Below are 15,605 nucleotides of genomic sequence, written 5' to 3'. Positions count from 1 at the left end.
CCCTCTGGCGTCCCAAGCCAGCTCCCAACCATCGCGCCACTCGGCCGGCCCTAGATCTGAGTTTTTGTTTGTCTGTTTCTTTCAGGATTTGAGCACATTTGTGGGCTTCGAGGTAAAAACCAGTGAAAAGGAAGATAATGACAATCCAAGAAAAAGGACATAATTGATGGGGCAATAATTTGCTTAAGGAAAGTAGATGAGCAGATGGCTTCCACAGCCACAAAAAATGGGGCTGTTCATGGGTTTCTGGGCCTATATTGAAATTTCAGAATTCCCTGTGGTGGCTAAATAATACACTCCTTGAAACGGGCAAATTCAGGAAGAATGGACTAGAATGCAGGCATTTGCCAAAAAGCTATTTTTAAATCCTATTGAGATCATTCTTTATTTTATAAAGTTAACCACTTTGTCATTAATGAAGCCTTTGTTATGCATAATTTTTCTTTCAACCTTCTTCTTCTTCCTCTTCTCCTTCTCCTTCTTCTTTTCTCCCTTTCTCTCTCTCCCCTTCTCCCCCCCCCCACCACCATACACACACACTTCTGTTTTTCAAATTACCTTGATGGCATACCTACATGTTAGTAGTTTTCTCTTACCTCCCAGATTTCCAAGTTTCTTCACTGGATTTTCAAAAAATTTACCCCATCAAATAAAGCCAAGACCATCCAGCCTTCAAGCTACCCTCCCTCAGGTTCATACCTTATATTGTTCTATTCCTTCCCATCACAAAAGAACAAAGGGAAACTGGTGAAGCTCCTTCTGGAATACCCCCCACACCCAGAAGTTTTAAAGCTAGAATGCCTTACCATACATCAGAGAGTTTTGAATTGGGTACTGTAAGGGAGAATAATAAAACTCTCCCTTAACCTTCTTTTTTAATTAAAGTTTATTGGGGTGACCATCGTTAGCAAAGTTACATAGAGTTCAAGTGTACAATTCTGTAATACATCATCTGTATATCATGTTGTGTGTTCACCACCCAGACTCAGTTCTCCTTCCATCACCGTATATATTTGATCCCTTTTACCCTCATCTACCATCTCCCCTTCCCTCTTACCCTCTGGTAACCACTAAACTATTGTCTGTGTCTATGAGTTTTGTTTCTTCATTTGTTTTTCTTGTTCTTTTGTTTTCAGTTTTATATCCTACATATCAGTGAAATTATATGGGTCTCTACTTTTTCTGTCTGACTTATTTCACTTGGCATTATAATCTCAAGACCCATCCATGTTGTTGCAAATGGCACTGTTTCATCTTTTCTGATGGCAGAATAGTATTCCATTGTGTATATATACTTCTTTATCCATAAATTGAGTGCTTGGGTCCTGTGATGTGAACTGAAAAAAGACAGACTAACAGGGAAAAACACACATTTATATATGCATACACACACATACATGTGGGAGTGTTGAGTACCTCAGAGGAGTGGTTAGAATTTGGGGCTTATATACCATCTTAACAAAGGGTGATACATTAGTGGAGAAATGACAAGACAAAGGAAAAGAGATTTGGGCTTCCAGGGGTAGTAAATTGTAGAAAGGTAAATATATGGGGGGAGACTAATAGCTGTCACAGGTTATTTTAGTAAGATTTGTTTGTACAGACCCATCAAGGTGTCAACTTCCTGTCTGTAGCCATAATGCTTGTTTTCTTCCTCCTGGTATGGGAACACCTTCACAGCTGGAAAAGTATATCTTGCTTTTAGGCAGTGTGGGGGATGGGAGAGGAAAAGAGCTCTTTTTGCATTTGCAGACTCTTAACGTCTGCAGCTCAAAATTATCCTTATGACAAAGTGGCATATTTGGGGGCTGTATATTCAGATCCACTGCAGTACTTTAGACACTGGTGGGCACATGAGTCAGGACAAAAACGGACTTCTCCAGAGCACGTGACTTCTCTCCCTGGGGTGTGTGCTGTGTCAGAAGCCTTCTCATGCTTACAAATATCAGTATCTATTCTTCATTACAATGCTATTAAATATCATAAGAACGAACTGAAAGAACGTATTGGAAAGACAAGGTCTCTAGTCTTAGGTACATTCTGATTCAGTGGGTTTGGGGTAGGGAATGGAATTATATACATATATTTTTTGTCAGGCAGCCTAGGAGAATCTTACGACCAGTAAGATTAAGGAAAACGCTGAGATGGTGTTTTTTATCTCCATTTTAAGATGAAGGCATAAGACTTTTCTAGAGCTGCACTACTCAGCATGGTAGCCATTGGCCACATGTGGCTATTATAACTAAAGTTAACTAAAACTGACTAAAATATTAATTCAGCATCTCAGTCACACTAGCCACATTTCAAGGGCTCAGTAGCCATACTACACTGAACAGGTGAAGAATATCGTCATCATGTCAGAAATTTCTATTAAACAACTGTCCCAGAGATAAAGTAACTTGCTTAAGGTCATACATTCATAAGTGGTGGAACCAACTTAATGGGGATTTGGACTTATGCCTCTCTGAAATGGAATCTTTGCCACTGTAAGTCCAGCTTCATTCAGCAGAGGGTGGATCTGTCCAGGGCAAAGGCTTGAGAATTTGCTCTGTGCTGAGACTGAATCAGCCTTCTCCAGATATATCTGAAACCCCAGAAGTCTCCCATTTGGGGTGTTGGTTCTGAAACCGGATGGGCCCTCTGAGAGTGCTTGGTGGAAACCTCAAATGGTGATGTACTTGAGGGGATGCAGACAGATGGCCACTATTAACCTGATGGCCCAATAAGTCAGATTTGCATCCTTGAGAGCAACCTACCTCTGATCCACCTTCAGCCAACCACAGGAAGTCCACCTGGCCCAAGAGAGAACCTACTATTAAGATGTTCTCTTTTGAAACTTAGAAATAACAGTTTCTCTTCTCATATCTACACAGTCCTTCAAGTACTCTAAATATTTCAATTACGTCAGTGGTTTGGATTTTGGAATGCCTTTTCCTGTAGAGACAATGTTATAACTGTTGGCTGGTTTCCAGGCTGGCCTACAAAAATCTGCACTGTTCATAAGAGAAATGATCAATTAAATTATAATACGGAAGTACAAATACAGTATTAGTTATATCTGCCTGCCATTGAGCACTCTTCTTTTGTGAGACTATACAATGTACATTCCAACTCTCCATACTGGGAATAATTCTTCCCATTATCTATCACCTCCTAGCAGTTTTCCTGGAGAACAAAGCTCAGGTAGGTGGGTGATATGTCTTGGTTTTTAATAACTATATCAGCACAAAAGTGCTACCTCTCATTGGCAAAACTGGAGAAGTTTGAGAATATGCTTCTGGCGAGTCTGTGGGTAGATGACAATCTCATATGCTGCTGTGCAAAATGGTCTAACTACTCTGGAAGGCAGTTTGCCCATTTTAATTAAATTCATGGCACAAGACTCCTAACCAAGGAGGGGCAAGCAGAGGCTGCAATCTAGGCTGTGCTGCATTCTTCACTCATGTAGGTGCGTCTGCCCTGAGGATGGGTACCTTCACCTGGTTTGCACGTAAGCTCTGTATGCGCTCGCAGCAGCCTTCGATGGTGAGATTCTATCGTAAAGCCATCAGCTAGCCTCATAACAATCACACATTCATTGTTATTCCACTCAACACACCAGCATGGTCCCAAGAACAAAAAAAACAGAGGAACCAAGTGAGAGGTCCATCAACAAGGAGGTAGATTATTATATATGTTAGAAGTACAGACAGCAGTTAAAAGGAATAAACTAGAATTGAATATCCCATTTATGTGATATCTATCTATTTATCTGTCTGTCTATCTGTAATAATATGGGTGAAAAAAAGCAGGCTGCAGACTGACAGGTAGAGTCAAGTTTGAAAATAATGCATAACAATGCTGTTAATTATTTATGGATACATATGTATGTTGTAAGAGTCTAAAATGGCTTATAGGAATAAACATTACTTTGAGCATAGCCGTGTCTAGCAGTGTTGTGGGGCAGGGTAGAGGGTGCTACAAATGTAGCTATAGTGTTTTGTTCAGTGTTGTTTTTTTTTGAGGCAAATATGGCATCATGTTAAGATTTTATTTAGCTGGCTAGTGGAAATCTATGTTACTCACTTTACTGTTCTGTATGTTTGAAATAGTTCATCATTAAAGAAAACACACACATACACAAAACCGTTGTTATTAGCGGCCTGTACTTCAACATCTCTCACATCTCTCGGCTCATGTGAAGTAGGATACAGAGAAGAGAGCAGAGAAACTTTGTTCAAAAGACATTTCAAAATCATGTGGATCACTGGGCTGGTCCATAGCAGTACCTTTTAACCTTAATTTGGTGCAAAGCAGATTCTTCATCAGTAGGTAAGAAAATCTACTTCACGCATTTCCCAGGGAAATGGTATTAGCCGGCAAACACTGCAGCTCTAATTGAGACGGTGATGCCACTTAATTGGAACACATGAACAAGATTAAGGAGTACTCAGATAAGGTCAACTCATTCTCCTTCTGCTCAGAGCTTTGCTGGGTCTCTGCCTTCTTGCTGGCAACTTCTGCCAACGGGGATGAACCTGAGCCAAAGGCTTTTATTGCCTGTCATAAATCACTTAATGGAATGTTTTAAATACAGATTCCATGTATTTCAGAGTGTGTTCTGAAACACATTGGCATGCTGATTATACTGATAAACTGAGAGCTCATGACACTGGAGCACTAGACATTTGCACTGCTTTTAACTTGTTATCGATCCAATAGTTTAATATACATTAAATCAGTTGATAATTGTGTTGGGACTCAATAATGTATTTTGACTGATTATATCTGTATTACTCAGGGTTCTCCCGAGAAACAGAACCAAGGGGGCAGGAGGGAAGGAGAGTTGGGGGGCGGGGGAGAGGGAGAGAGAGAGAAATTCTTTTTAATAAGGAATTGACTCATGCAGTTATGGAGGTTGACAAGTCCCAATATGTGAGGTCAGCAAGCTGGAGACCCAGAAGCGTGGACGGCATAGTTCCAGTCTGAAAGTCGGCAGGCTAGAGATCCAGGAAGAACCAATGTTTTAGTCCAAGTCAAAAGGCCAGAAAAGGCCAATGTCTCAGCACAAGGAAGGCAGACAGCAGGCAATTCCCTCTTACTCGGCCTTTTTGTTCTGTTCAGGCTTTCAGCTGATAGGATGAAGTCCATTGGGGAAGGCAATCTTCATTACGCAGTTTACCTCTTTAAAACACTAACCTCATCTAGAAACACCCTCACACACACATCCAGAATAAAGTTTGACCAAATATTTGAGCACCCCGTGGCCCAGCAAAGTTGACACATGAAGTTAACCATAACAACATCTTCTTACTCGAATTTAAGATCATTTCACAAGGCTTCTTGACAATGTGGTTTTTATTACCAAAGAGCCCTTACGTTCTCCTCCATTCATAGAAAGAAGTGCTTGGATTCCTCCATAAAAATCAATGTAGTATTACTAGAGAGAAAAGCTATTAAAAACATTGACATTCTTTTTTTTCCTCCCATATATTTTCCATTACTAATTGGTTTTGTGATCAGGGGCCAATTATTTTCTTGATGTGAAAATAGGAGGGGGTTTGAAATAACCAGTACGATCTTATCCAGCTCGAGAAGTCTAGAATCTTTGGTCTTTCATCAAAGTTGGAATGTGCTTGACTTCGACACATCTGTGCTACCATCCAGATGAGCACAAACGGCTTTCTTAGGTGTATCGTGGGAGGTAGTGTCAGGTATTGAAGTTCTACTTTATATTTAACCCCCTTGATGCAAATAATGACTAGTTCGAGTAAGCGGATCTCGCTTGTGCGACTTGGACTCGAAGCAGAGCTAATCTTATGAGGTCCCAGCACACTTATTAAGTACCATATGAACTCACTTTATAGAAGAGCAATTACCATTGGAAAAAAAAAAGGGGGCATGATTTTAAAGAACTTGGAACTATCTAAATAGCGTTATTGAGGTTTGGGTGTGTTTTTGTTTTGTTTTGTTTGGTTTCTTTTAAGAGCATCCCATACAACAACTTTTGGATAATTTTTCACTAACGCACATGACCCAAGAGTTTTTAAATGTAGTGATGAACAGATCCAATAACTGGCAATCATTTCGATGGTCAAAAAAGGACAATTTGACTATGTAATTAGCTGTATTTTGGACTGTCCTAGGTCAGACTTTATTATTGGAGATGTTTGGGTTGTTATCAAGAAAACTGGATTCAGAGGACAGAGTGCCTGGCCGAATCAAGTGGATAGGAAGGAGTAAGAATTGTTTTGGCAGTTCCTAAATTCTTGTCAGGATAAGTTAGAACATGCTAAGAGAATTCTCGCTAATGAGTACTTTATCTGCCTTGTAAATAGTTTTTAAAAGTCAGCTGGCCTGCAGAAATGTTGAATAGTTTACGAAGTTTTTCCTGGACTTCCCCAAGCCCAGCAATGCCACCATCGTTCACTTGTCTAGCCAAGTCCATTTTTTTCCTATTGTTACCTATATCCCCAGACAAACACAACATAAGCATTTCCGGGCCCCCTACAAATGCTTTTTTTTTTTTTGACATTAATGGCATAGATTCTTGAGCAAGAAGGAGAAAGTATAATAGAAATCATTTCTAACAAATATACTTCCATGTGGAGAGAAGAAAAGAAGTGGAATGAAGGAAAAAGAAAGGATATATTGGTAGTTAGGAAAATAAAAGAGAAACCTGGAGGAGACACCACATTTATTGTGCTAGAAGGAGAATCAGTTAGTAAAATTCCTAGACTTGGTGCCTGGTTTATTTTAAGTCTGGCCTGATTTCTTTCCATATGCCTGTTGTGTTCATTTGCATGGTAGCAATCCTCAAAGCAAAGAATAGTTTCAGGGTTTTGGAAAAATCTGAGCACCTCTGATAAAATATGTGAAAAAAAAAATCGAATAGCTCAGACTCAAAAAGAGCAAAGGGAATCTCATTATTTCAGTTTCTGAGTTTCAGTTATATATTTTCTTCAAAACCAGAAATGGTTGTCTAATGAACAAACACATTATTATTCTTCCTGAATTCATGATTCTTGTGAAGCTTTCTGAAAAAAGTAGCTGTGTCAGATTGGTTTAATTTTCTTTTTCACACTCTTCCCTCTCGCTTTTGTAAAGAAAAAGACAGCCAATCTGTAGCTTCCTTGGGGGACATTAGCCAGCTTAGAGAGGTGGCAAAATAAACAAGATTTATTCTCATCAGATGTGTCATAAGAAAATTGGAGGCATGCTGTGAGGTAACGGCTACATAATCTTGAAAATTTCCAAGCACTTTTTTCCAAATAAAATGGAATAAAATTTAAAGTTAGCTCCCATCTAATTATGGCTAAAGAAAGATGTGTGCATAACAAGTACGGGCATATGTATTTCTCTAATAATCCTCTTGGTTTTTTCCTCTAAAAAAAGAAGGGTCTAGAGTTAAGGTCTTAGAGTTTCAGAAAGTTACTTTGGAACGGCTGATCATAGTGAGGTTATAGGATAAGGTAACAGGAATTGCAGCTGATAAAATGGCAGTGTATATTTCCTCTCTCTATGCCTCCTCCCATTTCTCTTACCTGTATTCACCTGTGAAGGTATTGTTCTTCTAAATACATAGTGTAGATGGGAACCTTAATTTATTTCAGTGGCTGCGATCATTTGTAGAAAACTGTTTTAGTGTCTGCCTTACCCACTGAAACTGATACCTGGTCCCTTAGCATCTGTAAGTACATGTGGATTTATTGAATGCCCTTAACGAGTTAAATTTCATGGCCAAATTAAAGATGCTGGCCTACTTTTAAAACAGGAACTGGGAAAATTGAGTCTCTAACAGTCCAAGGTCAACTGCAAGCCTAACTCAGAGTTTTGGATCTCTAAGAGTGTGAGTTTAGGAAACCAGGAAACTTTTCTATTGTTTGTACCTAAGCATGTCTGCTTTCTCTTCAGATGCCGTCTGAATCCAGAGAGGGTCTTAGAATGACTTTGATATAGTTAATATATGCTTTGGGAGCATACGTGTTTGTGTGTTTCTCTTCCATGGATTCACATCCGATATAAATCACAGAGAATGTAAACTGGTTTATACTCGTATGTCTCTTATTTTTAGCTCGAAGTGGAGTTTCTATCAGGTAGAATACAGGGACTTGCTGGCATCAAGGCTGCCCAGGGAGAATGTTTTACTTTTCCTTGTAGAGTCTGTTCCAATACCTGTCATTCAAACACTAATAATAAATGTGCTTAAAAAAAAATAAAACACACCATTTAGTTCAATTATGGAGAATCCAATTTATCCCCATTCTCTAAGGCATTTACTAGAACAAAGAGAGAGTCCTTGGGCATTATTCTGTGTAATTAGATTTTTGCCCCTTTGTATTGTGAATTGGGATTTCTGATTTTTCCACCCTAAGGTGCAAAGTAATGGTACTTAGAAATCTGAAACTAAAGCTGATGTTATGATTCATCAGGACTTTTAAACTTTTACAATTGGAGAAACTCTAGGAAAAATAAACAATAATGGATATTAAACTCGATTTTATAAATATTAAAAATGGTTTATTTTTAGAGTCACTTTGCTTGTTCCTCCAAATTAATCTTCACCTAAAACCTCAACAGGTTGTAAGAAACTGCCAAAAGCCATCTTGTTCTATGTGGATTTACCTCAGTTTCAGGGAAACAGCCACTTTGCTAAAATAAACTTATTTTTAAAAAATTCTGTGTGTTTCTCCTTCACAGTAACAATAAAAATGTAACATCTGAAAATTGTGATTTTTTTTTTTTTGGTAATGTCATAGGAAAAACTAAAAGTGAAATGTTAAGTAAATAAAAGTGAACACAAAATATAATAATCTCAACTATTGAAAAGAATTGTAAAATAAATGAGAAGGAAATATAGCAAAAATAGTGTTTGGGTTTTCTATATCTTTCTCTACTTATGAGCTGCTTTGCTAAACAGGAAGGAATCTGTGTATTTCAGAGAAAAATATATCATAGTTGCTTTGACACTGCGAACGATGGAGAAGCTAGGAGTAATCCACTATAAACAATTATCTTTCAAGAAGAAAAACTAATGATAAAGACTAGATTTGAGTTCAACTGCTACAGAACTAGAAGGTCAACAAAGAACCTTCTAGAATGAGAAAATATGCAAACCTTTTAGGCTCTTCACACTTCATATAAGTTTTACCCTAAACCCTTATATATTTTCTGTGTTTACAGACTGCATTTACAAGAAAAACAAAGAAAAGCTTTTGTTTGTAAATAATTCCCCACATATAATTTCAAAGACAAAATTCATTTAAAGCATAAAAGGAATTCATCAGATTAAGAGTCTGCTTTTTTTAAAAAAAAAAAAACCCAAATGAGTTGAGCTTGGAGAGGATATATTTTGAATAACAAATATTCAAGCTTCTCAGCCTTCTGTGCCTTTCTCCTTTCTTGGAGTATTGACATGGGTTTCATGATTATGATGCATTGTACTTTGCTTTACTCTTAAATATTTACACAGCCATTCTTTCATTCATTCAACAAATATTCGTGGCGTACATAAATACAGTATACCCTTGGAGGAGAGATAAGCTGTATTTAAACAGCTGTAGGAAAAGTGGTGCACAGTTTGGGTAGAATGCAAAAGAAGATAAGATGGTTTTCAGCTGGGGAGAGCCCAAAAGGCTCCTTCTTGGGTTGGGATTGCCATCTGGGCTTGAAGGGTCTGAGAGTGGCTGGCAGGGCATTTAGGGAGAGAAGGAGGTGTGAAGGCATGGGCAAGTACGGAGGCCAAGGAGGCATTGTTTGAGCAGGAGAGGTGGGAAATAAGGATGCTTGAGGCCAGATCCCAGGACTTTGGTGCTAGGCTAAGTGGTTATTACTCTAGGCAGTAGGGAACTGTTGAAGGTTTTTATGAAGGTCGTGACACAGTCTTGAAGCAACATATCAAGTGAAGCTTGTAAGGCCAGGGCACAGAGGATTGTGCCTCTACGATTTGAGGTGTACCTCTTATGGTTTTCAAAAGAGTTCCCTAGGAGCATGAATGGTTCTGAAGGATGGTTGCCCACTCTAACATCCAGGCCTTGAAACTTGTGCCAGCATTCTCTTGAGTGGGACCATGGAAACCAGCTTGGATTCAGCCCCTCCTGTCCTGCCCGTCAGCTCTGGACTCACTCTGTCCACTTCCCACAACCTGCCTCGGCCACACAGACCAAGCTTTGGCTGTTTCCCATAGTCCTGCAGGATCTGGGTATTAGCTCTGGCATGCCTTTCTCCCACTCTGGTGCTGACTTTTCTGGTCCTCTTCTAGAGCTGAGAGCTAGTAAGATTTTTTTTTGGCTCCGCTGGAATGCTGAGATAGGGCAGATGAAGAGACTTTTACAAGGTCATTAAAGAGAGAATAAAGACTTGATTAAAGGTGTGGTGGTTGGGATGGGGGGGAAGAGGTGAATTCAAGAAATACTGTGCAAATAGAAGTGACGAGATCTGACGATTGAATATAAGCACGAGGGAGAAGGAATCCAATAACAGGGCTGAGTTTTTTAGCCTATATGAATTCACATGGTTTTAAAAGGTCCAGAAGATACTTTTCTTAACGCTTACAAATTTGAATGGAAGCTAAGTGTTGTGGACAGAGCTGTCAAGGAAGCTTCTATTAGCTTCAGCGATGATGTCCCTGAAGCGTGTTATGTGCAACCTGGTCAAAAAAAATTGTACCAACACTATGTCCAGTGCAGGCGGCAATAATTGAGCAGGATGAGAAGAAATATGTGCCAGAAATGCTGGTGTAACAAAATGTGTAAGAAGCCCTTCCATTGGTTCTAGTCTTTGTATTATTGAGTAACTTACTTTTAGTGAAAGTCCTGGCACTGTTTTACAAACAATGTAGGAAAGGGAATATGATACTAAATTGGAGGATTCAGTGGGGAATGAAAGCAATTCAATACTGAAGAATCTTGAAACCTGTGGAAACAAGCTGGTTTCAGCTGAAGTTATTTTATGGTCGCACCCATGGGGCTGACCCACTTTATTTGAATGCTTTCTTGGTGGAATATTAAATGACAGTCAAAATGTATTGAGCAAGCAATATATCAGGCATTGCTCTTGGCATTTTTTTCTACCTGCAGACTATCTCATTTAATCCAGAGAAAGCCCTGTGAAATGGGTGTCTTATTATCTCCATTTTACAGGTGAGAAAATTGAGGCTCAGAGAGGCTCAATATAACACAGCTGTGAACTCATGTGTTTGCTTTGGCTCATTAATGCCAGAGTTTCATTTAGTTGGTTTTCATTCAGGGATGCCCCGAGGGCCTCCTATGTGCTGATAAGTGTTCCTGAAACATCTGTGAAACTGTCGGTTATATTTGTTGCGAATCTGCCATGAGTGGGACCGCTGTTCTGTGTGGGCGTGATGGCCCCAGTTAAAGAATCACAATAGACAGCCTATTTTTGGCTTCTCCTTGATTCCGTAGTTCAGCTTAAGGACATTCCCTTGGTAGTTGGCTTGGGTGCTCCATCGTCCCCATTATCATCATCAATTTAATTACTATGGATTATTGGAAACTTTCTATGTGCCAGCTACAATGTTAAGCACTTTACTGCATTAGTTTATGTAATTACAATAACACTATGAGATTGCTCCTCTTGTCTTCATTTTATACGAGAGGAAGCAGCTGGCATGAGGTCCCACGGCTGGTAATTAGCAGAGATGGGACTCAAACCCATGTCTGTCTGACTCTAGAGTCCATCTTCCTAAACACAGTGGTATGTTGTCCCAACACTAGGCTTTTCTCAAGGGGTCAAGATCCCTACAGTGGGCTTTCTTTCCTTTATTTGGGTTTCGATAGGCTTCATCTAAACTCTCGATACATTTTGGGATTTGCTTTAGGTTCTCTTTCCCCGAGAACTTGTGATGTTGTTAGCTGTTTTATTCACATTTTGAACCAGTCATTAGGTTAATTACCCAAAGAAGCTTTAATCCCCTTTTTATGTGTTGCCTGGTGGATGATGCATTCATGATACCATATGCAATATTCAAATCACAGAAGCATTTTTCTCATACATTGGGAAGGAGTGGTGGCATAGTAGCACCTCAGTAGGAGCTGGGCGTCCTTGAGGGAAGCTTAGTGATGTGGCCGGAAATCAGGTTTCAAGGCTTTGTAGAGCCCATCATAAAATGGCATCCACCTCCTTTCATTTAAATCCAAGTTCCTGCAAGAGTGCAAAAATAAGCATCAAAAATTAATAGGCTGCTTTTCTGTTAGGCTAAAGAGTGGTTACTTGGACCTAAAGGGCAAATCTTGGTGATCGTTTATATGTTTCAGTAGGGTGAGGTTCATTGTCATTGTGGGAATTCTCAAAGACGTCCCACTCGTAGGTAAGAAAATTATAGAGCAAGATGTAGAATTGTCTTTTTTATGTGCTACATAAAAGCTAATAAAAATAATAGCCAATTAGACAGTTATAAAGCCTGGGAGCATTAAAGTGTTATGCAAATATTGATTAGTAGTAATACCATAAACTCACAGATCAAGAAAAAGCATGCCTGATTCAACTCATGGGCGCTTTCATTTGCATTTTCACAGAAGTTATTATTAGTGTGTCTCAAAGCACTTTACAAGTAATAATTATTAAAGCCCATAAATATGACCAGACAATGTTATTGTACTGAGGGAATAACCAAGAATTCCCCATTGCCTCATACATACCATGAGACCAAAATGCCTGAGCTTAAGTAGGCTTCTCCATAAAGAGACTCTTCATACACCATGGGTGTTTGGGGCTGTGATTCTGTAGGTTAGAAGCAGGCAGCCATGGATTCAAGGTTCTTGCATTGAGTATCTCAATCGGTGTGGTTAGAACTCCTCACTTATTTTTGAAATTTTGCATGCATAATAGCTCTAAACAAATCTTGCCAGTGTGTTATATTTTTATTTAATATTTCTTTGCAGACTGTAATATCAAATTTGAAAACAAAAAGTATGCCAAGTTCACACGACAGTATTTAAAAATAGTTTGGAATGTTATATCAGGTTTATTTTTTCTCAAGCTAATATCTTACTCCAAGGACTAAGAGCTTGTAAGCACAGTCCATGGGAACCTGTACTTATTTCTGTGCTTTGTAGCACAAAGTCCTCAGAAGGTTGTGACGATTTCCAGTCTGCTTCAGAATTCTCCTTTTCTCTTTCTCCTCTATTCCTCCTTCTCCTTTCCTTTCTTTGCAACTACCCTACTCTCTAAAGCTAAGTATGGATTGCAAAAGCTCAAGAATATCCCCAGGGCCTGAGTCTTCCCTCTCCCTCCATATCAAGTCCTTGAGCTGTCTCAAGGACTCTTTTCTCCTGATACTGACAGCGCATATTGCAATTGTTGGCCATTCTTACGAGGCAGCTGTACTTCCATGGCGATACTTCAATGACACACAGATTCCAAGGAAAGCATGGTCTCATGAGCACCTTCCTTCACAGTTAGACACCTTGGAGCCTGGAGAGAAAGCATGGCTCGAGTTGGGACCAGAACTCAGGTCTTTAGATGCTTAAAACAAAGCTTTTCCCTCTACCTCCTGGCAACTCCATAATGGTTTGAATGTCAACAAATTTGAAACCCAAAACTTATGGGTAGAACTAGAAGAAGCCATTTTTTTTTAAAGTTTTTTTTTTATCCAGGGCTGTGGATCAGCAAGACAAGGCGAGAAGCCTTAGCGATCTGAAGGCAAATGGGGTGATGTGTGTACAGAGCGGAAAAGGTGGACCCTGGGATTATTGCTGGGTAGGCGTTGAATGACTGGATGTAGAATGAAGAGTGAGTGGAAGTGGAGAACAGGGTGATGAGGTAGAACAATGGTTGTGGAAGGATTAGAAGGATGATTGAGTTTCTGGCCATGGCAATGGCTTGTTGATGTAAAATGACATAAAATTCTATTGGTTACTGGATGGGTGGTCCGTAGGGACAGCAGGGTCCCTCGGGATGATGTCAGAAGGAGAGGGAGAGGTAAAGGCTTATGTGGGCAGGTGGGCTCATACATTTGTGGGAAAACGGTGTTGGGGAGACTAGAGGGTGTTTATAGAATTATGCAGATGTGTGTCTATTCTGCAAGAATGCTCCTTTTCTAAATTCTAATTTCCATTTTTTTTCCCCCAGGGAAAACTGAGGCAGCTATCAAAAATTTCAGCCCGTTCTACAGTCGCCAGTACTCTGTGGCTTTCTGCAATCACGTACGCAGTGAAGTAGAGCAGCAACGAGACTTAACGTCACAGTTTTTGAAAAGCAAGGTAACGCATGGACATTTGCTTTACATATGTGCTCACTGAGGAATGCTTTATAACTCATAGTTTATCTGAAATAAACAATCATTTGAATGCATTCTTTTGAAAAACGTGTTCTCAAATCATTTCATGCTCAAAAAACTCTATTTACCTATAAGTTAGACGTATGATTTCTTGTTGATGGTGTAATCCATATTAAAAGAAAAAACAGCATGATTCAATTTTATTATATTTTCCCCACACTGATGCTTTGATATCAGGAAATTTGATTTGCTGTAGTAAAGCTCAATTTAAAAAGTCATAATTTTAATGCCTTGTGTTATGGGCATTTTTATTTTGGTCATTGATCAAATGTGATTTTCTCTTCTAATCTCCTAACTTATTCTTTCTCCTTTGCTCCATTATAATAATTATACACAATCTTAATGAATAATGATTGATACCTAATATGTGCCATGCTCTATCCCAAGAACTGGGGGAAAAGACAAATTTTCTCTGCCTTCTTACTTATATTCAAATGTAGGCCACAGACAATAAATACATAAATGAATATCAAGTGATAACAAATGCTACAAAGAAAAATAAAGCAAGAGTCTTGTTTTAGAGAAGATAGAGAAGTCCTCTGTGGAGATGACATCTGAGCAGAAACTAGAGTGAAATCAGAGTAGGCTGTGTGAATACCTGAGGGAAGAGTGTTCCAGGCAGACGGAAGGTCAAGTGCAGTGACCTTGCAATCGTCATAAGCACATCAGGAAGGCTGGTGGGTTGAGAGCAGTGTGAGCAAGAGAGAAGGGACAGGAATTGACTGCAGAGTGACAGGTAGGGACCAGACCAAGAGGGACCTGTAGACCACAATAAGCATTTTTAATTTTGTTTTAAGTGTAATGGGAAGTTTGGAGAGGGTATTGAATATAGAGTGACTTAAACAATTGTAGGTGATCTTTCTGGCCTCTCTATAGTGAATAGACTATGGAGAGAGACAAGAAGGGAAATTGAAGACTGGTGAGGGGGGCATTGTAGCAGCCCAAGAGAAGGACAGCGGCAAGTTGGACTAAAGTGGCAATGGTAATGGTTCTGAGGAAAGGTCCAAGTCAAGATGTATTTGAGATAGAGCTGACAGAATTTGCTAATGGATTGGGTGTGACATAATAGAAGAAGAGGGACATCATTGATGACTTCTTGGTTTTTAGCCGAAGCAAATGAGTGTGTGGAGTTGCCTTTGCATAGAAGAGTCAGAGGTGGATGGAATCATGAGTTCACTTTTGGCCATGTTAAGTTTAAGACACTTACGTGACATACACTCGTGCAAATATTGAGTAGGTAGTTGAATGCTTCGAACTGGAGCTGAGTGGAAAGGTTGAGGCTAGAGAATAGAAATCTGGGATTTCTTAGCTTATAACTGGCAGTAAA

General features: G+C 39.4%; 1 protein-coding gene across 1 annotated transcript in view; it reads left to right on the top strand.

The window, feature by feature from the left end:
- Positions 1-15,605, top strand: part of NIBAN1 (niban apoptosis regulator 1) — a 145,928-nt gene that overhangs the window by 45,496 nt on the left and 84,827 nt on the right. Inside the window, exon 2 of the mRNA XM_019635490.1 lies at positions 14,071-14,201. Within this exon, the coding sequence (XP_019491035.1) occupies positions 14,071-14,201 (131 nt within the window). The remainder of the gene's footprint in view (positions 1-14,070; positions 14,202-15,605) is intronic.

Source organism: Hipposideros armiger, unplaced genomic scaffold, assembly GCF_001890085.2.
Source record: "Hipposideros armiger isolate ML-2016 unplaced genomic scaffold, ASM189008v1 scaffold_22, whole genome shotgun sequence".
In the NCBI taxonomy this organism is placed as follows: domain Eukaryota; kingdom Metazoa; phylum Chordata; class Mammalia; order Chiroptera; family Hipposideridae; genus Hipposideros; species Hipposideros armiger.
Note: the sequence above shows the minus strand (reverse complement) of the source record. Positions and strands in the feature narration are given on the sequence as shown.